Source organism: Gekko japonicus, unplaced genomic scaffold (genome assembly GCF_001447785.1).
Source record: "Gekko japonicus isolate JY-2015 unplaced genomic scaffold, Gekko_japonicus_V1.1 scaffold169, whole genome shotgun sequence".
In the NCBI taxonomy this organism is placed as follows: Eukaryota; Metazoa; Chordata; class Lepidosauria; order Squamata; family Gekkonidae; genus Gekko; species Gekko japonicus.
In genome coordinates, this window is record NW_015161951.1 from 749,989 (window position 1) to 773,482 (window position 23,494).

Below are 23,494 nucleotides of genomic sequence, written 5' to 3' on the forward strand. Positions count from 1 at the left end.
GCAGAAGCGGGGGGGGGAGGGGGCAGCCCAGATCCAAGGCACAGTGGGACCCAAGCCAAACAAAGCTCAATAAGCTGGAGATGCCTGTGTGACAACAGCCACCTCCAGCCAAGGCCACCAGGGAATCCATAGCCAAGTGATGCTGCGGGTTCAAGCCAGAGTTTGTTGGCAAGCCGTGCCAACCCCATGTGGTGGAAGCCACCCCAGATCGAAGGCCCCCGGATCATCTGACCGGGAGTGGGCACCATGTGCACAAGGCCACGTATGTGGCAGAGACCCCAGGCCACCCAGTGACCAGTATAACCGAAGATCACCGACACTGCCTTCCACAAGGCAGCAGCCACCTATGGCTGAAGGCCACCAGGTGGTCCTTGGGGGAGGGAGGCTCAGCCACTGAGTTGCATGCTTGGTGGCAGCACTAGGCCCTGAATTAGTGGAAGAAACTGTTGAAGAATGCCCCCATCACTCAGCCTGTGTGAGCTAGATGCCAAGCTCAAAGAGGCATGGTGGGCAGAATAACCATCATGTGATATTAGTGGGAGGCTAAAGGAGCAGTGTAGGTAGGCTGAGGAAGAAGACAAGAACGTGGTCATGGGTGAAGTTAATCCACAATCCAGGCTTCAGCAGGCAGGCTAGCGAGTGTCCTGACCAGGGATTTACAGAGAATGAAGGAAAAGCATAGGCAATAAAGTAATTGTCATTGGCAGCAACTGGAATAAATATTTCAAACTATAGCAATTCCCATGTTTGGATCCCATGGTGTGTGTGCTACTCCAGCCAAACAGGGTCACAGTCCCGCTGATGAGGAATCATCCATGACATGAAACATAGTGGCAGCAGATACCATCTCTTGATGATGTCCCTGTTGGTTTTATCTTTTGTTAATGTACTGTGTAAACTGGGGCTTTCCACATTATATGATCTGTGAGCCTAGATGGTTATGTAAATTCCCCATTATTTATTTATTTATTTACTTATTTATTCCCTAAGCTGAGTGATTTAATTGTCTGGAGGAGTTGCTTTTCAGGCTTAATCAGCACAAACTATTTAATGTTCACTGGGCAGCATCGGCATCTGGGCAAGAAAAAAGAATCCTGTGGAAAAACCCTGTTCATGAAGAGCTAGAAGACACCCCAAACTATCATAATTAACTGGAGAAGATAATAAAGGGACTTGGAAGCCTTAGTGAAATAGTCCACAGAGCTAATTATGGGGAAGGGAAAAAAAGAAAAGAAAAGAATAAGGAAGAACTAGGAGACTTGCTCCCCATTAAATTCAACCAATCAGCTGAGCATAGACAACTTGCAAATGAAAGAATCAGTAAGTGACTTTTCTAAATGTTTCTCCCCTAATAAATACAAGGCTCTAGATCCAGACAGCGAGCCAGCCTCCCAATTATCCATAAATCATCACCTTTTGAAGCTGATGAACTTATAAGGGAGACTAGATTAGCAACTTCAGGTTTTGAGTTAGCAGACTCACAACCACCTTGTTCATCTCCTCAAAGATGGAATACAATTCCTCTGAGAGTAGGTGGCATGAGCAAGACCCACAAACAGATTTTCTGTACAAGTAAAATTGCCTTCTTACCAGCAAAACTGGCTATTTTTCTACAACTGTTAAATTTGACCGCCTTCGACAAAACCTTAATGCCTCAGTATCGGAGACTCTGCCTGAAAGAAATAATAAACCTCCTGACCTAAGAACACGGGATATACCGTTTCCGTCTGCAAGGGTAAGGAACAGTGAGGAAGGTATACAGCTGGGTTGCAGATTGCAACACAATCAAATTGCATTATTCACAGTTTTTTGAACTGGGAGCATTGGGCAAATAAAAGAGCAATCCTCTACTCCCTGAGCCAATTCCTACATGTAGAGATTTGTCATATTGACCTTAGTTGAAAAAAAATTCAAATACACCTTCTGGGAGGAGAGTTTTTCTAATTTTTTGGCAGCTAATAATTCCCTCGATGCTTTTGAAAATGAGAAGGTTTTTATCTTCTTTTGGAATCTTCTCAACCAGAGTCTTCATTGATTAAACTGTTGGGGCATTAGTCCCAGGGACTATAAGTGGAAAACCTCCCACCTTAGGACATGAAAATGAACCTTCTCCTGACATTATTGGCAATGATTCAAGCTTACTCCAAAATACAGAAAGGAGATTGCCTAAATTACAAATTAGTTCAAGTATGACTAAGGTGCCAAGAAAAATAGCTGTATTCTGTAAATTCTCCCCTAATAAATACAAGGCTCTAGATCCAGACAGCGAGCCAGCCTCCCAATTATCCATAAATCATCACCTTTTGAAGCTCCTCCACTTGCACCTGTTGGATGACCTTGGGCAAGCCGTAGTTCTGATAAGAGCTGTTCTTGAAAAAGAGCAGTTTCTGTCAAGAGCTCTGTCAGCCCCACCTACCTCACAGGGTGTCTGTTGTGGGGAAGGGAAGGGGAAGGAGTTTGTAAGCCGCTCTGAGACTCCTTTGGGTAGTGAAGGGCGGGGTACAAATCCAACCTCTTCTTCTTCTTCTTCTATAATATCTTCTTTGGAAGAACAAACAAATGTTTTTTCTACATTGGAGAAGTTGAAGAACTCACTACAGCTCCTTTGCACTACAGCTGAACCTCTTGATTTATTTATCCCTGGGAGACAACTGCCTAACAACAAGTCAAAGACTTGAACCTATGATGATGATTTGACTTCCCTCATCCCTGACAGTGATGGGTTGCAGTGCTCCCATGACCCCAATAAGTCAATATCTTCTCCTACTCCATCAAAGGTGTTAACTCCAATATTGCGAACCAACTGTAAAGATCATGCATTGGAGGGCGAATCAACGGTTAGTGGCAGAACATCTCAAGTTAAAACCAACAAGTCCTCACAGGAGTCTCTTTTTATATAAAGCTAGGACCAATGCATCCCTATCGGTGATGCTAACAATAAAGATACTGATTCCTCTATGTCTACAGAAAAAGAACTTCCAGGGTTTGACATGGACACCTTTAAAAGGGACTTGAGAGAAATGTTTGAAAAATTTAAAACCTCTTTGGCCTATAGACGACTCTGAAATTAATATCCTCAGTGATGGAGGACAGATTTTTTGAAAGCTGTTTAATTACATTTTAACTCCAAAGGTACATTGATTTGTTGGGTTTGGTCGAGGGGTGGATGGGTACGATACCAATGAGGAAATAGTGGCCATTAAAAAAATTTAGAAGTTACAACTTGATATTATTATCACTAATATTATTTGTAACTGTTTTAGTTTTTCATATAGCTCTTTCCTCTCTGTGGTCTGTGAAAGGGGATTGTGATATTTTATTGAGAACTTCAGCTGATCTAAGAGTATTACATTATCATCAAAAGGGTACAAGTCAAGAGGATTCATGCTCTTCCCTGCATGGTGGATTCAGTAAAGCATTAGGAATAGGCATGGGCCTAAAAGTTTTTTGGACCTTTTTGGTCCCATTTCAGAGTCTGTGGCTTTCAGGTTGGCTGAGAAAAGGGGTCAAAGTAGATCTCTCGGATCTGGTGGGTGGATTTGGACTGGGTTTGGATATTCCCCATCATTAGTGAACACTTTTGGATGCCAACATAGTTTTTTTCCTCCTCTTGCCTCCTTGTCGGCTCTTCTTGACCCATGGTGGTTCATTTTTGTTTAGTTGTTCCTTGGAGACCACATGTTGAAGGATAAGGTCAGTTTGCCACATTTTACACTTCTTGCAGCTCCACATTCTGTTGTCACTGTGCTTATGAAGTTTGGTTGGGTCTTTTTGTCCAGCTGCCTCTTTGTTTCATTGGCCCGGGTATCGTGAGCAATTTTGGATAGTTGCCACGACAGTGCTGCTGGAGCCTTTGTTGATGTGTCCAAGTGCCTCTTTTATGTTTCTCCACATGCTGCCAACAAACTATGTATTTCTATGAACCTTTTCTGATACTGGTGGTACTGTGCTTTGAGAAGGCATTAAATAAAATTTATTTTAATTTTAAAAAACAGCGTCATTGAGGGAGAGCCCCATTTCCTTCTCTTCTCCCTCTTTGCTGTAGCCTGCTGATCCTCACAGCCGTTCCTCTGCATGGAGTGATCTTGGAGGGGGGGGTCAGAGGGAAACTTCAGTGATGGAGGGGAAATGTGGGAAAACTCCATGTGCCATCTGTATTATTTTAAGGTATGTTGTGTGGCATTTTAAAATTATTTTATGTGATATCTTAAAATTATTAGCTATCAGGATTTTCATGGGCCTGCATGATATAAATGAATAAGCAAATAAAATCTGTGCAATGTCTATTTTTTAAAAAAAACCAGCAACATTTTATTCCACGTATAAGCTTTTGTGTGCAAGCACACTTCTGGGGGGGGGTGGGAGAACCAGAGAGAGCATGCCATAGAGAGAGAGAGAGAGATGGAGTCCCATGGCACTTGGAGAGATCCCACTTTCCAGTTCTAACAAATGGCGTGGGGACCTAACAGCACAGCTTGCATTCTTTATTAATGGAAGGGAGCAAGAGTCCAGTAGCACCTTAACAACTAACAAAAATTTGTGGCAGGCCATGAGCTTTCATGAGTCACTGTTCACTTCTTCAGATACAGTTAGAATGAGAGTCCATCTGTCCTTATATCTTGGAGAGTGAAGTCATTTCAGATGCCAAATGACAGTAGCAGGCATTGGAAATGAGAGAAGAAACTTAGGTCTCAATTCAGTGCAGGAGGATGCATTGTCTTGAGCTTCATTATCAGTTGCAATTGAGCAGTCTCTCTAATCTCCCTTTGAAATTCCTTTGTAAGAGAACTGCTACTCTTAGGTCAGCAACTGAATGGCCTGGAAGGTTCAAATGTTCCCCCCACTGGTTTTTTAATGTTGTGGTTTCTAATAGCAGTAGAAAGAGTACCTTAAAGACTAACAGAATTTGTGATAGGGTATGTGCTTTCATGAGTCACTGCTCACTTCTTCAGACTTATTTCCATTTATTCTTTGCATCCTCCTGGACTGAATCCTCCTGTACGAAATTGAGACCTGGGTTTCCTGTCTCATTACCAATGCTGGTATCTTCATGCCTACTACCCCTCTGCATTTCACACATAGTGCAATCACGTCTGCTATTGCCATTTGGCATCTGAAATCATCTTTATAAAGTTTATATCTCTGGTACTTCATCTTACTTTTTATGGCACACATGGCCCGGCCCAACAAAGTGACATTTATGTCAGATCAGGCCCTCTTAACAAATGAGTTTGACACCTGATTTACATGATAGTGATGCAGTTCCCTCTCCCTGCAACTTTAATATTTGTGGATGTAATTAAAAAAATAACTAACCTGCCCATTTGCACACTTCCCCCAGTTCCATTTACAATACAGTCTGTTCACGCCTGACCTCCAGCCTTAAAATAAACTCCATATATCTTGTTCTAGCAATGGACAGTCTTTGACAATCAACCAGTGCCTCTCTGTGCACTGAAGTGGTGTTCCTTTGGGGGTCACCACTTGATTTAGTCAAGTTAGGTAATCAGAGTTATTATGATTATAGTGGGGAAACAGAACTACTTAATGAGCTCTGATTATCATAATTTGTATGTGTGTTTGGGGAGGGGATGTCTAGTGAACTGGATGCGTGGTGCACAGCTTGAAAGTTAATAATGTAATCTTCTGCTAGGCTATTTTGATTGGACAAAGTCTTTTTGACTATCTTCATCCAAAAGATGTTGCCAAAGTGAAAGAACAACTTTCATCTTCAGATGCTTCACCAAGAGAAAAGCTAATAGATGCCAAAAGTAAGTGGATGCCTGAAAATACTTAGATTTCACAATTTTGTAATACATGTATATAGGACAATATTTGCAGATATGTTCCTACAGACATGGTTTGTACGAACAAAATATTAATGTGTTTATGGGAGTCCGTTGACAATTGAAAGCAATCCCAGCAGAAACATTTTTACATAACTCTGAATGAGCAGTGTTTAGGCTATGGGATGTATGGCAAGATCTTGAATCTCTCCCCCCCCCCCCCCGGGTACATACTAGTTTATTTTCCTTGTGTTTAATAGATCTTGTTAGTAGAAAAGACCTGGTGTGGTCAAGCTTGGGATAAAATGCTTCAGTACCAAAAATCACTCTGCTCTGAAAATGTTAAGTGCCAGTCCTAATATAACCGCATCTTATTTCTATCATAAAGGCATTCTTTAATGTCATTGCAGATGGTTTTGAATGAATATTGTCACCATGCTTTTATCTTCCCCTACCAAATTAGAGATGAAAGTATGGACCTTATATTTAACTCTAATAAAATTACTATAATATGCGTTCCCATTAGCTAAAGTTGTGAAATATCTTACTACCATTCTTGAGTCTGTTTCGCTGTCATGTTTCTTCATCGTTAAATTTTAATTTACCAAAGCTTTTTAAATAGCTAATTACAGGAGTTTCAAGTTAATGTAGTTGCAAACTGGTTTTCATATCTCATGTTTGATTTGTATATTCTGCTCCTTTTAAACTTCAAAAGCTGGTTTGCAAATCCACACTGATTTTCAAGCAGGATCATCTGGTCTGCATTCTGGTGCTCGACGGTCATTTTTCTGTCGAATAAAGTATGCAAGAAATGTTGTCAAAGAAGAAGAGGAGTCTTTGTCAAGTACAACAAAGAAAGGTATTTCTTGAATTGAAGGAAAATAGCTATTTCAAATGCAGTATTTTTAAACAGTAATATAAACTGAATCCTGCTCTGCATACTTACACACAAACCGTTATAAATAGGCTTGCCAAAATCTAAGGTGACATTAAAGGTAAAGGTTCCCTTGCTCAAAAGCCAGTCGAATCCGACTCTAGGGTTGTGGTGCTCATCTCTGTTTCAAAGCCAAAGAGCCAGCGCTGTCCGAAGACGTTTCCGTGGTCATGTGGCTGGCATGACTAAACACCAAGGCGCACGGAACGCTGTTACCTTCCCACCGAAGTGGTACCTATTTATCTACATGCAATTTCTTGCTTTCGAACTGCTAGGTTGGCAGGAGCTGGAACTAGAGATGGGAGCTCACTCCATCATGCGGCACCCGGGTCTCGAACTGCTGAACTACTGACCTTCTGCAGCCTGCAGTTCAGCGTCTTAACCACTTGAGCCACCGCAGCTCAATTAAGCATTAGAGGTGCTTAATTTACAGGAGAAAAGAAACTTGTCACGGTGCTAGGAAATGTTCTGTGTCATGGTCTCTAATTCCAAGGTCTATGGCCATACAGGTTTTGGGCAGAGCAGCCTTGTGCTGTGCCTGGTGGTACAAGTGTGGTGCTGCTAGTCAACTCCCAAAGGGGAAAGTTACGTGGTGGCTGAAAAAGAAAAAAAGATGCCCAGCTAGTGTTGATGGGTGTTTATTTATTTATTTATCCTTAGATTTGTATCCCGCCCTACCCCGAAGGCTCAGGGCAGCTACATTGTTGCTACATTGTCATTGGTGGCTCTTCCACCACAGTGGTCTGTCCTGGCATTGTTGCTATGTGGGGGCAGCATGACAGACAAGGCAGGCAGGGACCAATGAGAGTAATGAATGGAAGGGACCAAGCTAAGTGGACGGCACTGGCAGAGGGTGGAGAGGAGTGACTCAGAGAACCCTGGTTTCTCCCCTAAAGCACACCCCTCCTTAAATGGACATCCTCCCATCAGAAGCCCAGGCCACCTGTCAGCGGGAAGGGGGCTGTTCCATGAATGCCCTGTGAGCATCCCAGGTCCCCACTGCACACAGAGTGCAGAGGGCCCCCACAGGCCATGACCGTATATGTGCAGGTGCCCTCCACTCACCAGTGGCCGTACTGTCCAGCAGGGCACCCACACTGTCAAGGATGTCCCCATGCCACCCCTGCTGGAGGATGAGCAGGAGTGGGGCTGACTGGGTGGGGGATGCAGGATGGGCACAGATGGACTTCAAGAGGTCTCCCAGCAGCCTCTCAGTGCACCCCTCACCCTCACCCATGTCCCATGTGATGGCATGAAACCCCTCCAGCAACTGCTGTCATGGATGCTGCCAGCCCCTCCATCCATCACTGGCCCCTGGCAAAGTCTTCCCAATGGCTCTCCAGCTGCTCCAGCTCAGTCGTCACCCACATGGGTGGGCTGGGCCAGATGCAGGCTCCTTCTCCAGGCCACCAGCAGCTGCAACACCAGGCCCAAGGGGAGCTGTCCCACTGCTGCCACCTCTCCGGCAGGGCAGGGCCACTGCTATCCGAGGAAGTTGAGTCTGCTCTGTTCATTGGCTCCCCCTTAGTCGACAGGCCTGGGGATCCTGTGATGCCCAGTGATTGGAGGACCATGGAGGCTGCTATTGCCTTGTGCCTCTTCAGGGTCAGGGCATGTAGGTGGTCGACATCAGCTCCAAGCATTAGGGGATACAGACCTAGGCACAGGGGGAGACATAGTAGACAGTGAACAGAAGCTCCCAGGCAGCAACTGATGGGAATGCATCCTAGCCACCCCTCTGGGGGAGTCTCCTTGGTCACCAGACTGGGTGCCCTGGTCCCCCTCAGCATCACTCAGCTCCATCTCCGTGACTTCCAGTGTGGAACTGGGGCTCTTGCCAACAAGTTGCGGGGGTGTTGTAGGAGCACCCTGGCTGTGGAGAAGGGGGTATGATGGCAGGGGGTATGATGGCAGGAGTTGCCTTCCTCCATGGGGACGGGGGGGTCAGTCCTATTCTGCTGTGACCACTGCTGCATTCTCGGCCCTCCTCACTGACCTTGGAGGATGGCCCCGTGACAGCATCCGTGACAGCAACCCTGCACGTTGCCTGCCGGGAGGAAGGAAACCCGTCAGAAGACAGCGCTGGCCTCAGATGGCAGTGGGTGAAATGTCCCAAGACCTGTAGCCAGGGCCAGGAGGGAGCAGCACCCCACACACTCACCACACAGAACCTCAATGCTGCGGCCTCCCACCACCACAGGGGTATCACCACTTGCATAACAGCCTCTGCTCCGGGCAAACCCTATTCCACTGCCCACTTGTAAGGGACAGTTTTGTCTATGAGGGCTCGGATCTGTTTTCATGTGGGACCAAAGTAATCATTCTAGTGGTTCAGAGTGGAGATCTCTGTTCGAACACCATATCCAAGGGCAAGCAGCCACTCTGCAGCCATGTGCCAGAAGGCACAGTATTAAGAGGTGGGGGAACTTCTCCTGGTGGTGGCCAGGATGAAGCTCGCATGTTCCACCACCAATTTGTATAGCAGTGCCTTCTTGGCTTCGGTCCAGATGTGGCAGCTGCCATGACACCCACACACAGGAATCTGGAGGCAGACGTGTCCGGCCCCCATGCCGCCGCCATGGCTATGAACCAACTGGAGGGGCCTGCAGACGGTGGGCACCAAGTCAAAGAGAGGGGGGTAGGTGATGTTGGAGGTGGGGGGGCTGCCAAATGCTCCTGCATGGTCCCATATGTCCATCACATTCATCAACATTGATCCCTCTGCAGGGCCCAGTCAGCTGCTGGTGGGATGGATCCCCCCTCCTTCCCATGCCACCCATTCCAGGGGTTTGCCACATCCATTTGCTACCAGCACTCTACATCTGGCTGTCACAGTGATGGCGGAGGATGCGTTGGGCCCACCAATACCGAGCCCAAATCAGCACCCTTCATCCATTGGACACTTGCCTTCATTTATGCCTTGATAGGGCCACCATCTGGGCTCTGTGCAAGGAGCTCAGTCTGGGGATAAATTTGGTGACAGAGGCACTCACATGTCCATACTGGCACTTGGGGAGTGCACTTTCCTCTCAGGCCGGACAGTGATTAGCCATTCCACTGGTGATCCACTTATGGTGGGAGGTCGCTCCAACACAGAACGGGTGGATGTGGGATACCCTGGCCCCCCATACCTGAGCCATCTCTTTGGAGTCATGCGGACCATTCAGGTGTGTCACACTGCCAGGGCAGGCTGCTTCCTAATAGCGCTGCATACACGATGCGGCACGTGGACTTGGCTGACCCTGCACAGGGCTAAGGTGGGACTGAGCCTTCGTGTCCAGGCACCATTCAACAGTGCCCTTGGGGTCTCTGCCAATCATAGGGACTAATGGCACAGGATTGTGTGCCATTGGACCCCTGCTCTTGGCTGTGGCCCAGGAGAGCCACTCCCTGCCACCCATTCTTTTTTTTCACAAAGCAGTGATCCCCTGAAAAGGAGAATGGATGACAGTGACCACAGAGCTAGGAATTTCCACTGTTTGAGAAGGAAAAGGCATAGAGTCTGCCAGATGACCAGCCAGCCACTCACTCTGTAACTTTTGCAAGCATAATGGAGAAAGGGTTGTGGGAAGAACCAAAAATCTGTGCAGACTGGTGATCCTCCCGCAAAGCAGGACCCTTCCACCCACCCAAAGCTGATAGATGCTCCGAACTCTGCAGGCATAGTCACCAGTGGCGGGAACATGGCATGGGACAAGTAGCAATGGCATCTAGCATCATGGTTGCTGTACTGAGGGTGGGCTACAAGGATGGCAGGTGCACAAACCGACCGCATTATACTTTGTATCGATGGCTGTTCCTGTTGCCTGATAGCCACTGCTGTTGGGCAAACGAGCTTCTTATTTGCATAACCAAAATTCCACCAGAGTACTTGGGTAGTGTGTGACCCCAGCAAGTCTCTGTAGCGGATAGTCCTCTGGGGGTGTCCACGCCTGGTCGATGGGACTGGTGGCTGCTTGCCACATCTCAGGATGTGGGTGGGACCGGACACCACTGGGTCCGATCACTTGCCCATAGCAGTATGTCAGCTCTGGCCATGGCCCCTGGAGCCACATCCTACACCCTCAACTGGATCGGCAAAACCACCCATGGTGTCCTCATGTTGGTGCACAACCTTGTTAGGTGCACAACCTTGTTTACCCTGGCCAGTCCTCTAGCAAAGTGAGTCATCCGGCCCAGGACTTCATTGCTGTGTGGTGTGTGCCTGTGGCTGGGGGCAGTATGGCCTCGCCTCTTGACTTCCCCCAAAAAAAGTTATATGCTGCTAAGGGACAGCATTGTGTTGGAAGCCCCTCTCCATGTTTTCTATGTTGTGTCACTCCCATGCACCCTCCATCCACACACTGCCCCGAGGGCTCGCAATAGACACCATGGCCAGGAATTAGCACTGTGGTAGGACTTTATTGCAGGTAGCCAGTGTTGGCAGAGTGACTGGATGGGTTCCTGGCACTTTTGGCTGCAAGCCCATCTGATCCTTGTTGTTTGCATGGAGGGAGGACTTGGAGGCTGACTAGGTCAGTGCTCTTTGGAGGGCCAGCTGGGGCAATGGCACATGGTGGGGTTTTGGCTCCATGACAGGGCTGGGGGCTCTTTCCTGTAGCATCACCTGGGTCAGCATCATGTCCACTGCAAGTGAATTAATGTGGCCAACAAGAGGGATCACCTTGCACTCTGGCTTGTGGATCACGCCAACCACCAGAGGCTTTGGAATATGGGGAGAGGGTTAGCAGATGTCAATGGGAGTGGCCCAGTGCATGGTCCCCCTCCTCAGCAGCAGCCCCTTGTGTGCCCCAACACATCTGTCCACCTTGGGTGTGGACACCATGTGCCCTTGGCAGACTGCTGCTGGACCCCATGGCTTCTGGATTTGGGGGGGGACATGCCCACTGCAGCTTGTGGTCACTGTTGCTGGCCAAGGGGGGTTGGGGAGGGGGTGCTGTACTTACCTGTGTGTGTGCATGTCTGTCCCTTGGGATACTGGCAAAGGAGCTGGTGTACCTGTTGAGGCCAAAATCTGGGAGACATCAGCAATGGAGTGTGGACTTTGCTCTCCCTATGGTACCTGCCAAGTGCTTGCCCAGTGGTGCTAAGTGCCCTTACCGTGTTGTGCCCACCACTGAGGTGGGCAAGCACTTGCTCTAAGTCTGCACAGCAGGGAGCTGTCAGACAGTATTCCATGTTGTGCTTCCTACCTTAGGGGTTGTGGGATGATCTCCTAGAACCATTTGTAGGGCAGGGAGGCCTGATTGGGTGCTGCGGAGGGATGTGGCCAGCACAGAGGAGGGTGCTGATTGGGTGTGCACTTGGTCAGCATCCTGTGCTACTTGGGTTTTCATGGGCACCATTTTTACCATCACAACTTTGTGCCTGTTCTGAGGGGGGAGTGTTCCCACTCTGAATATACTTTGGAAGCCACCTAATTGGTGACATGCCCACTGGAACGCCCACATCTACACTGTTGGAGGGGTTTGCACCAACAGTCTGCCATTGTGCGGCTGCAGCACTTCTGCGTCGATGGAACTGCATGGCACAGTGGTGCTCATCCCCTGCCCTGGTGTAAATGGCCCTTACACTGACATAAATCCCAGTTACGCCAGCATGGGGGTCAGTCGGCTCCCTGTGCCAGTTGTGCCGTCCCCTTAGGAGTGCACTGTAAAAGTTACTTATGAAACAAGAAAAGCTCTGCAATTGCTCATTATTGTTAGTATTTTTTAGGTTTCTGTACGAAACGTGCCATGGCAGACTTTAGTATTGTTATCTGTTGTTGTTTGTTTGGGATTATAGACATTTGTTTTGTTATAGGTGGCTTTGTTCTATGTGCACATTCCTTTACTTTCTCATATTTCCTGTTATGTTCATTAATTGCTAGGAAAAGAATGTCAATATCAGTTTTAATATAATATAATGTATAATAATAATAATAATAATAATAATGTGTGGTCATACTGGATTAGTGTTTGTGCATGTTTTTTATACTTCAGAATATGAAGATGATTGGGTTTTTACTGGTCTAAACTGAAAAATTTGAATGTCAGCATTCAGAATTCCAGATGGATATATAGAAGGAAATTAGGTTTGTGATCTACAGTTGTTGCCTTCAAAATTCCATTTCAAACTGAGGCAGAATTTACATGCTGTATTAAAAAGGAAATGTATTTTTAGTATCCCAGCACATTTAAAAATATATGCACAGAGTTCACTTTTTAAAAGGACTAATGGTTCAATAGTAACAATTTGCACACTATCACTGAAAACAGTGCTAGCTTGCTCCTTAAATGCCATCCATATGGCCATTTCAGTAACACAACAAATGATTTTTTCAGTACCACCAAACATTTTGCTGTAAGATACAATTATCTGGCACATATGGGAAGAATGCTTTAACCTTGTAGAAGCATCCAGATGAAATGTGTGTGGACTGGGAGACACTTCTGGTACAGCGCGGCGAACGGACATCTTTCAGGCTGCTCCCGAAGACGTTCGTCCTTTCTTGGTTCTATTGGAGCCCCTGGGTCCTAGTGACTGCCTTGGGCACCACCCAGACTCCTGGAGGGAGCTTGGGTAGCAAGAGGCTTGCTCGGGCATCCCGAAATCGGCAGGTTGTGGGAGTGGTCCATGTTGCCCCAACACAAGACCAAGAAAAGGAGCAGAACATGGCCAAAATTTAACCGCTACAGCTGCGACCTTCCTTTTAACTTTAGTTTAATAAGATAAGAGCCAGTTTGGTGTAGTGGTTAAGTGTGCGGACTCTAATCTTGGAGAACCGGGTTTGATTCCCTACTCCTCCACTTGCACCTGCTGATGTGATTTTGGGTCAGGCACAAGCTCTGGCACAGCTGTTCTTGAAAGAGCAGTTTATGTCAGAGTTCTCTCAGCCCCACCCACCTCACAGGGTGTCTGTTGTGGGGAGGGGAATGGAAAGGAGTTTGTAAGATGCTCTGAGACTCCAAGTGGAGGGCGGGATATAAATCCAATCTCTTCTTCTTCTTCTTCACATCGAATGAAGACATCAACTCCTGTATTATCAAGTGGAAACTGCGTGGATTTGGATTTTATACCCCCAAGAAATATATCCAGTTATTAAAAAGCAGCTACAAAGAGTGTGGAGAAGAAACTTTGCTGCAAAATGGCGGGGGTAAGAAAAATATTTATCCTGTTTGAACTATCATCGTTGGTTGAGAGGAATAGTTGGAGAGCAGCTGAGATATTATGTGTTTGTGAAACGAATAAAGAGGACTGATAGTCTGTGTACGTGGAAGCTGTAAAATGGAGTTGGGATTAGGTGATGAAGAGTTAGACCCGGACACAGAAGTCGGTAGTCTTACTTTGGAACAGTTTCGGAACTTTTTAGTGAGAGAGATTACACAAGCTGTAAAGGACGCCTGTAATAATCTGGTGGACAACTATCAAACTGTAAATCAAGAAAAGGAAAAAAATGGAGAGCGAAATCAATTTACTCAGAGATGTATTGAGGATCAGGAGAAGAAGAGGGAACTGTGTGAAAATCGGTCGGTATTTAAGGAAGAAGAGATCCAGGAAACGGACTTTGCTATAAAAGAAATTATAGATTCTGTAATAGAAAAAGAAGTAAAAAAACTGGCCCCCATTAAATGTGTTAATGAAAAGAAAGAACAAGGGGGGAGGAAGTAAAAGAGGAGTTAAGAACTGTATAAAGAAACCCAAAATGAACAAAAGAACAAGGACTGGTATCTTGAAATATGGAAGGAAAGATTTGGAAATGGAACTTGATGAGTACAAAGATTCAAGGCACCTGAAAGAGATTGAAAGGAAGAGTGATGCTATGGAAAGATGGGGAAGAAGGAAAAGACAAAAACTATGTTTGTTAAATAATGTAACCCTTTTTTTCCTCTTTGGGTGTTCATGGCTTTTGGGAAAAAAAGAAAATAAATGGATTGTGTAGTTATTATAAAGAAAGGATGGGTAATTGTAACTTGTAACCTAGTAATAAGTAGATACTTTATTTTTATTATTGTGGTTCTGGTTGTTTGGTTTTATATCACCTTATTCTCTCTCTCTCTCTCTTTATGATAAGTAGTTGTGGAAGCTAAGGAGAGAGAGAATAGGTGTATGTTTCACTTCATATTTTTATTTAGTATTTCCAGTTTGGTGTTTGTGAGGGTGAGATTATAAAGTTAGAAAATTTGGGTAGTCTTTACTTAGATAATTTTTCAAAAGGGTGTATCTTTTTTATTATTGAGTGTGGGTAAAATAAAATAAAATAAAAATAAAGGGGGGGAAGTTTTATAAAAAACAACATAGAAGATAATCCAAATAGGACTATAAGAAGGATCTAGGTATTTGGAGGATTTAACTAAAGTATAAGTATATTTGCGTTTCCCTCAGCTCTTAGAATGAACCTTGAATAGCAAATACGGAATAAAATAGGACGGTTTCTCTGGTCTGGCACTTTGGTGAGAATAAGATTTAGGAATAAGATCAAGCCTATCCTGGGAGAAGATACTTTTTGAATCCTTTTACTTTTCGTTAACTAGTGTCACAAGAGGTAAAACTTTGCAGTTTGGTAATATATTTGCTATATCGTTACAGAGTGAGCAAGTATATCTTAGTTGTCCTAAAGAGGTTCTCTATTGAAGTAATAACCACGAGAAAACTCAGATATAACATTATGCTCTCCACTTTTGATTCTTAAAAGATGGAACAAATCTTAAAATGCTTTCTAGGAAATAGTTTAGTAAGGGAATAAGATACAAACTGCCCAAATAAATATGAAGACTTCATTAGCGTGACGATGACTGAGATGTGACAATATTTATGTTAGAGGTACAATTTGGATTTATTACAAGCTTTGTTGTCAGAGTAATATGTAACGACTTGAAATACGTGATATAGGAATTGATAAGGATAATATGATAGTGATGTGAATGTATATTTAACATATTAATCTATATCCAATTATTGAGATGTGCTTAAATTATATGTGTCCTATTGTGAGTTTGTTTTGTCTGGAAATCAATAAATAGATTATTTAAAAAAAGAAAAGAAATGTGTGTGGATTCATCAGTGGACTTTTGCTACCAACCAGGATGCAATATTTGAGCTGCTACAGAGTGATACTGCAGTCTTCCTATTAACCTTGAGTTATAGGGAATGCAAGGTTCTGCCCACAATGTTTCTGGCGTTTGCCTTGCATACCCTAACTTCTCTTTACACCATTGAACATCATGGTTATTTGTACTGGTAGACTGCTTTTGGCATCAGTTGTCATCTCAGTTTACTTGTACATACTGTGTAATATTATTAACTGAGGACCCAGTGCAGTTCTTTTAGATGGTTCAAGAAGGGGCCCTGCAATGACTCATGGGGGAGAAGACCTCTTGCTCTGGGCATTGGCAAAGTTATTTTAGGATCCTAGGCAATCCAAAAGAGCAGCTGAAATCTTGTGAGGTATTCTCACAAGATCTGAGTCAGTTTTCTTCTTTGCCTAGGGAACTCAAAATGGCAGCCAAGATCTCATGAGGTAGTCTTCTGAAAACTCAAGATTTTAAAACATTTTCAGTTTTATTTAATACCACTTTTTAAACTTCTCCCATGTTTCTGAAAACTTGGGAGTGAAGCCAGGTTTGCAGAAATCTATATCTTATCTGTGTACGGCTGGCTATCTTTGGTAATTTTTTTAATCTGGGAGGGGGGCACCCATGGTAATTAAATAAATAATGTGATATATCTAGATCATATGTATACACTCAGGGAAAATACAGGGAAGGAAAGACAACTGCCTGTAAGAAAATGTAGAACCTTTTCTGCTTGCATAGGAAACTTTTGAAAGCTTTGGCGGGAGGGCGGGATAAAAATCTAATAAATAAATAAATAAAGACCTAAAAACTGGATTTAACTGCTAGGATTGCCATGTCAAGGAGAGCAGCTTGAGGAGAGGCTGAGACATTAACCCAGTCACTCACCCAGTCACTGTCTCTGGGAGAGTTGTTGGGAGGTGAAAATCAAGGAGGGGGGAGCTGTACAAACTGCCCTGACCTCCTTAGGCAAAGATCAGGATAAAAAATATAACAACAGGGAACATCTATCGATTTCTTACTTCAACTGAAAAGGAGGTAATGCAACAAGTGCTAAAGCTCTATTCAGCAGTGCATAAGACCAACCCGTTTACCTGACCTAACGTTCACTGAATGCCTGTTACCTGGGCTGTGAAAATATGCCAGGTATTGGAGCAAGCTGCACAATTAGTAACCTCATATTATGTATCATTTACCACCCTATGCCAGTTTAAGGTGCAGGGGTGAGGGAGCATGTTTGAATGTTCTTCCGCATTTTTAAAAAAACTAACAACTTTATGTATATAACTAACATGACATAAAGAAGAGTTGTATCCCGGTCTTTTTTGGGATATAGTATTTATATGGAGTCTTTTTCACTGGAAACATTGTCATAGTATTCCTTCCCAGCAGTCTGTCGTAGTGACCAGCAGTTGAGTTGGACAGATTGAAAAACACGTTAATCTGGAGACTAGATCCGTGACATGACAGTTCTTTCTACAAACCTGAAAAACACTCCCGGTTTGCAGAAATATCTGAAATCTTTAAAAAAAAAAAAAAAAAAACCCCAACCCCAACACATGGGTTTTTTAAAAAAAATAAAAATAAAAAGTATTTGTATCAAGAAACAAAAGCCCTCAATGGCTGATACTAAATCACAGAATTCTAGGCTTGGTTTCTGTCAGTAAAAGGCAGAGGGAGGGGGCAGGACCTTTTCCAAGGCTATTTTGGCTGTTGATGGAGGAGGACTCATCAGGGCCAGGCTTGGCAGCAACAACTGGATGAGTTGATACCACCCGACCTGCATAAGTCACCTAGGCCTGGGTGCTTGCTACTGTTCAGCAGCAGGTACCATATGAAAGCCAGTGTGGTGTAGCGGTTAGAGCTTCAGAGTAGGGTCTGGGAGACGCCCATTCAAATCACCAGTCTGTCATGAAAGCTTACTAGGTGATATTGTACCAGTTACATACTTTCAGCCTAACCTACCTCACAGGGTTGTTGTGAGGATAAAAAGGAGGAGTGGAGAATGATGTGAGCTCTTTGGTCCCCACTGTGGGAAAGGCAGTGTATAAATGAAGTAAATGACTAATAAGCATAGCTGAAGGTGGGAGTTAGATAAACGGTAGATTCGTAAATGGCTGAGGAGAGAATGAAGCAGGAAAAGGGGAGAGGCTGTGGGGGTTGCCAGGAGGAGGGAAAGGGTTAATAATGAAAGGAGGGGGGTACATGGGAAAGTGATGTGCTCCCCACCACACCTTGAGGATTCGCTACCATGCAAGTAGGTTTGACACGACAGCTGGCATTGCACAACTGTGCCATAGTTTTCCTTGTAAAGGCAGCTGGGAGTGGAAGCTAAAGACAGAGAAGCAGATAAAGGGAGGTTGGCTGTTGAGTGGGGAGAGAAGAAAGCAGGAAAAGGGGAGAGGCTATAGGGGGCTTTTAGGGAAGGGGGAAAGTATATAGTGGGGGGAAATGAGATGCCTCCCTGCAAGTCCTTGCGGGTTCCTGCTTTTCAGTTTCTAAACTGAATCTAATTGACGTTTGGGAAGTTAGAATTTTTTCCTTATATGAAAGAACTTGCTTTTATTGCCAGCACCTGTGAAGTACCTTTACAAATCTTTTATAAGATGGGAAGTACACTTTCACGGGCAAGAGTATATTTTTAAAAATAAATTTGTCAAGATTTTAGACTACACTACAAATTTGAGGTTTTAGACTATTGACACTTCAAATCTAACTGCAGTGTTATGGATAGATTTGTAGGCATCGTGTCTTTAGATAGACATAATATTTGATGTTTTAGAGAAGAAAATGAAAACCTGTTTTGTGTTTTGACTAAATTAGATCATAAAAAGTACTGTACTGTTCATTCCACTGGGTATCTGAAGAGCTGGCCTCCTAATGAGGTGGGAATAGAAGAAGAGAATGATGCAGGAAAAGACAGCAGTAACTATAAATGCCTTGTTGCAATTGGGAGATTACACTCTTACATTATTCCTCAAAAAAGTGGAGAAATAAAGATCAAGCCAACAGAATTTATAACACGCTTTGCCATGGATGGAAAATTTGTTTTTGTAGATCAACGGTAAGCATCTCCACTTTTAAAAATTTAGTCTAATCTCTTTCTAATAGGCTGAGGTTTTCAGTAATCTGGAATACAGTGTTTTGTCTGCAGGTCTCCTACTGAGTTGTTAACATTTGTTAAAATGGCTTTAAGTCCACTGGTTAAAACAAAGTGTTTACAGCAATTTAACTTAAGGACTTTAAACAGTGTGCAACTTCAGAAGGATAACTGGCTGTCTCTATTTACTAAAGTTACCAGTATAAACAAAAAACTCCCCTTCCTGAGTTAAAAACCGCCACCTAAAATGTGGTGGTATTACTCAGCCATTAGAGCAACCTTGTAACTCTCTTGTTTTGTCTTCTGTTACGACTGTGTTTAAATTTTAGTTTTAGTGCCATTTCAGTTCAGACACAAGCATCTGTTGCTTTTGAAATGCCTTTTCTGTTTAGAATAAAATATTACAATCTCTTTTGTATGTTCACAAGACTTATTGAGTTTTTAATGTTTACTTACAGAGCAACAGCAATTTTAGGTTATCTGCCTCAAGAGCTTTTAGGAACTTCTTGCTATGAGTACTTCCACCAAGATGATTACAGTCATCTAACTGATAAACACAAAGCAGGTACAGCACATCCATTTCCCCCTAGTAACTTTATATAATGTTTCTACTATTGCATTTTAAGTGTGAGGGAAACTGCTTTGGATGCCTCATATTGAATAAGCCAGGATAGCAAATAATAAATCTACATGATCTTCATTTCTTGTGCACATGGATTAATAATTCTTTCCTAGGATACTTCTGCATTCATGGAGGCAGCTAGTGTTCAACTTAGAAAAGATGTGGCAAAGTATTGATCTTGCAGTCATGTTGCTAAATCTTTGCAGGGTAACTTTAACAGCATCATGTGAGAGGTAGTATACCATAGTGTCTATGGGTGTGAGCTGGAAGGCTTTGGTTCATGCTTCACCCTGGTTTGAGTCAAGTTACTGTCTTTTTTTTTTTAGTACCCGGTTGGGTACACTTTTATTACTTTTCATATTATACACAAACCAACATACATACTACATATAAAAAACAACCACTTACATACATAACACATACCAAGAGATCAGTATAACTCTATTACCATATTTAACAATTTTCTTAAATCACTTTCTATAAGTTTGCTTAAGTTTCTGTACACTCTTATTTTTTTACCATAGTTTCTAATTAACTATACGAGATTAATAATACCAAAATTTCCATTACTTTAAACTATGCATTTATATTGTACCAGTCATACAGTTTTTTCCACGTCTTTTGAAATGTTGGGTCTGTTGTCCCTCTCATCAACGATGACAATTTGTCATTTTCAGCCGTCTCCAACAGTTTATTCACATATTCTTGCTTCTTGGGTGCTTCCATTTGTTTCCAATATTTTGCATATAATATTCTATGTTTAGTAGTAATATTTCCGGCAAAAATGGTATTTTAATTCTCAATATCTCTTGCATCATCTCGTGGATCCATCTCCAGTGTCTCTTTGTTACATCGCAAAGCCACCACATATGATAGAATGTACCTATCTTATTTTTACATTTCCAACATTTATCTGAACAATTTTCATTCTGCTTAGCAAGCTTATCTGGTGTAATATACCATCTATAAAACATCTTATACATATTTTCTTTATATGATACTGCCTTAGTCATTTTAATATTTTAGACCATATCTGGTCCCACTCTCTCCAAGTAATATTACGACCTACATTTTGAGCCCACAGAATCATATTTTGCTTAACTGTTTCATCTAACAGCAAATCCTCTAACAAAATTTTATAGATTTACTTTATCAGTTTATCATCCAACACTACAAGAGTTTTTCTAGTTCAGTTAGTTTGTCATTAAAACCAGTCTTTTTATCTTTATTATAGATAGATTCTAATTGCGTTTTATTCCACCAAGACAAATGCTCTGGCAATTTCAAGCAATCTTTCTCATCCAAAATATCTTGATATCTAAGCAGCTCTTCACCTGTAAAGACATTTGGCAAGGTAAATGCTTCCAATGGTACTATGAGTCTCGATTTTTTAATATAAAACCTTCTATAAATTGGATCCCATACTTTTAACAAAGCCGCTCTTAGCCAATGCTGCTTAAAATATTTCTGTGTTGAGGCTTTCTCATACCATAAGAATGCGTTCCATCCTAAAGCTAAGTCATGGCCTTCAAGTTTCAATAGCCTTCTATCTTCCAAAGTAATCCATTCCTTTAACCAGGCTAATGCTGTGGTCCTGTAATATAATAGCCAATTTGGAACTCCAAATCCACCCTTCTCTTTAACTTCTTGCATAATTTTAAGTTTTATTCGTGCTCGCTTCCCTTGTCAAATAAATTTGGATGTTAGTTGATCTAGCTCCTTAAAAATCTTTTGGTTTTGTAAAATGATGATTGTTTGAAAAACAAACATCAATCTGGGTAATATATTCATTTTTATTATTGCAATTCTTTCCATCATGGATAGTTGTAAATTTTTCCATCTGTCTAAGTCTTGTTTAGTTTTTTCCCATAGTACTTTGTAGTTGTCTTCAAAAAGAGAACTACACTTGTTAGTAATTGTAATCCCAAGGTATTTTACCTTGTCCACTATTTGAAATCCAGTAGCTTGGTATAGATTTTCTCTTTGTTTCACGTCCATATTTTTTGTCAGAATCTTAGTTTTGTTAACATTTATTTTCAATCCCGCTACTTGACCATATTCTTGAATCCTTTCTTTTAGTTTAACGGCTACTTCCTTCGGTTTTTCCATAATAAATGCAATATCATCAGCAAAAGCTAATCGTTTGTATTCTTCTCCTTTCAGTTTTTTTAAATAAAAAAAATAAAAAAGTTACTGTCTTTCAACTCCAACTGCCTCTCATAGTATGAGGACAATAATTCTAATATACCTTTAGTAGGTTCTAAAGAACATTAGCATTGTGTTGTGCTGTACTGGTTAAGAATCATAGAGCTTTGTGGATACAAAGTTTATAATCTTGCAAAATTATACTTAGAACTAATAAAGGAAAGAATGCCTGTGTCCTACAGGTATTTCCTACTAGAGATGGAAGATCCACCCTCAGAATCTCTCTGATCAAGTTCATACAAAATCACTGATGTTGAACACATCCATGACACTTCCCTGTGTGGAGTCAGACCAGTGGTCTGTCCGCCCTGGTCTTGCTTGCTGTGAATGGATGTGGGTCTCTAAAGTCTTGAGCAGAGATTTTTTTACTGTACCTGCTACCAGATGGTTTAATTGGAGGTGCAGGGGATGGAATCTAGGTGATGTGTAAGGCAGATGCCATAGCCATTAAGTTACAGCCCCCCCTGTGTTTTACAAGCAGGATTTTTTTTAGTTGGTGAGCTGGGGCACAAACTGTTTTCCATAGGAGTACAACAGTAGTGCATAGGGTTGCCAGGCCCTACCTGTCGCTGCAGCGGGGGACTCCCGGCTCGTTCCTGGAGTGTGTGCGCGTGCGCAAAGCGTGCACATGCCACAACCACGTCACCTGGACGTGACAACCACGCCGGGCACGCTGGGGGTGGGGCCACGACCATCCGAGGGAAAACCATAGAGTTTTCCCTCAGATGACCGTGGCCTCGCCCCCAGCGTGCCCGGCGTGGTCGTGTCACTTCTGGGTGACATGCACGTCGTGTACTTTGGGAGTGGGGTTCCCCCTGGGGTCCGATCCGCCGCCGCCGGGGAACAGGCCTCTGGGGCGGGGATTTCCCCGCACCCCGGGGGGACTTGGCAAGCCTTAGTAGTGCAGCCTTTATTTAGTATAAATAAGCGGGGGGGGCACTAAGGACTTGAAAGGGGCTTCCCCCATATCACCCTCCCCTACTATTTCTTCTTTCCATGGCAGTCCTCAGAGCCTCTCTTCTTTTCCTACGTACTTTTTTCCTTTCCACCATCAGACAACTTACCTTTATCTTCATGTCCCTAGTCCTGGCAGCTTCTCCCCAGAAAAATATGGGGCCAAGTTGTGCTGTGACCTCCAGTGCTGGGCTGAGCCCAGTGGCACAGTGGCCACTGCTAGTGCCAGACCAGGCCCAGTAGTGCAGTGGCCACCACTGGGCCTGCTTCGTTTTAATTCCCCAATGCATTTTAAAGATTTCAGATTTTTCTGCAGTTTTATTTCCATCAGGTTTGTAAAGAAATCTTCTCCCCAGGCTGTCCCTAGGTTCATTTTGCTGCTCTATCAATCATATTCTCTATGGCGCAGTTTATAAATAGATGTATTAATACGCAGAACGTCATGGAGAAACAAAAACCCTCAAGAGCCTCAGTTCTAGCACATTAACATCACTGACACAAACTATTAAAAATACTAGGGATGCCAACTGCCTGCAGAAAAATGTCCTGCCCCTTTAACAGAGACTCCATAGGATGTTATTTACTAGGTGATGCCCACGCTGTCAAAAGTTTCAGCTGCTTATTGTCAGGCTTCCCAGTCAAAACACTCAACAACGTTCCTTCAGAACTTTCAGTTTATTGAGAGTTAGTACTTGAGACACCATGAACTCTTGTGTCAGGAATAGCGGGAAAAAGAACCGCCAGGGCAATTATATCCTCCTCAAACCAGACCCCCTGATACAGTGAACCCAATAGGAAAGCACCTGTAAATGCAGGCAACACACAGCCATTACATTCCCA

At 43.4% G+C, this 23,494-nt stretch overlaps 1 protein-coding gene across 1 annotated transcript in view; it reads left to right on the forward strand.

Moving 5' to 3' along the window:
- Positions 1-23,494, forward strand: part of ARNTL2 (aryl hydrocarbon receptor nuclear translocator like 2) — a 69,907-nt gene that overhangs the window by 34,100 nt on the left and 12,313 nt on the right. The window contains exons 8-11 of the mRNA XM_015429437.1: positions 5,654-5,771; positions 6,502-6,645; positions 18,597-18,837; positions 19,332-19,438. Coding sequence (XP_015284923.1) covers positions 5,654-5,771; positions 6,502-6,645; positions 18,597-18,837; positions 19,332-19,438 — 610 coding nt within the window. The remainder of the gene's footprint in view (positions 1-5,653; positions 5,772-6,501; positions 6,646-18,596; positions 18,838-19,331; positions 19,439-23,494) is intronic.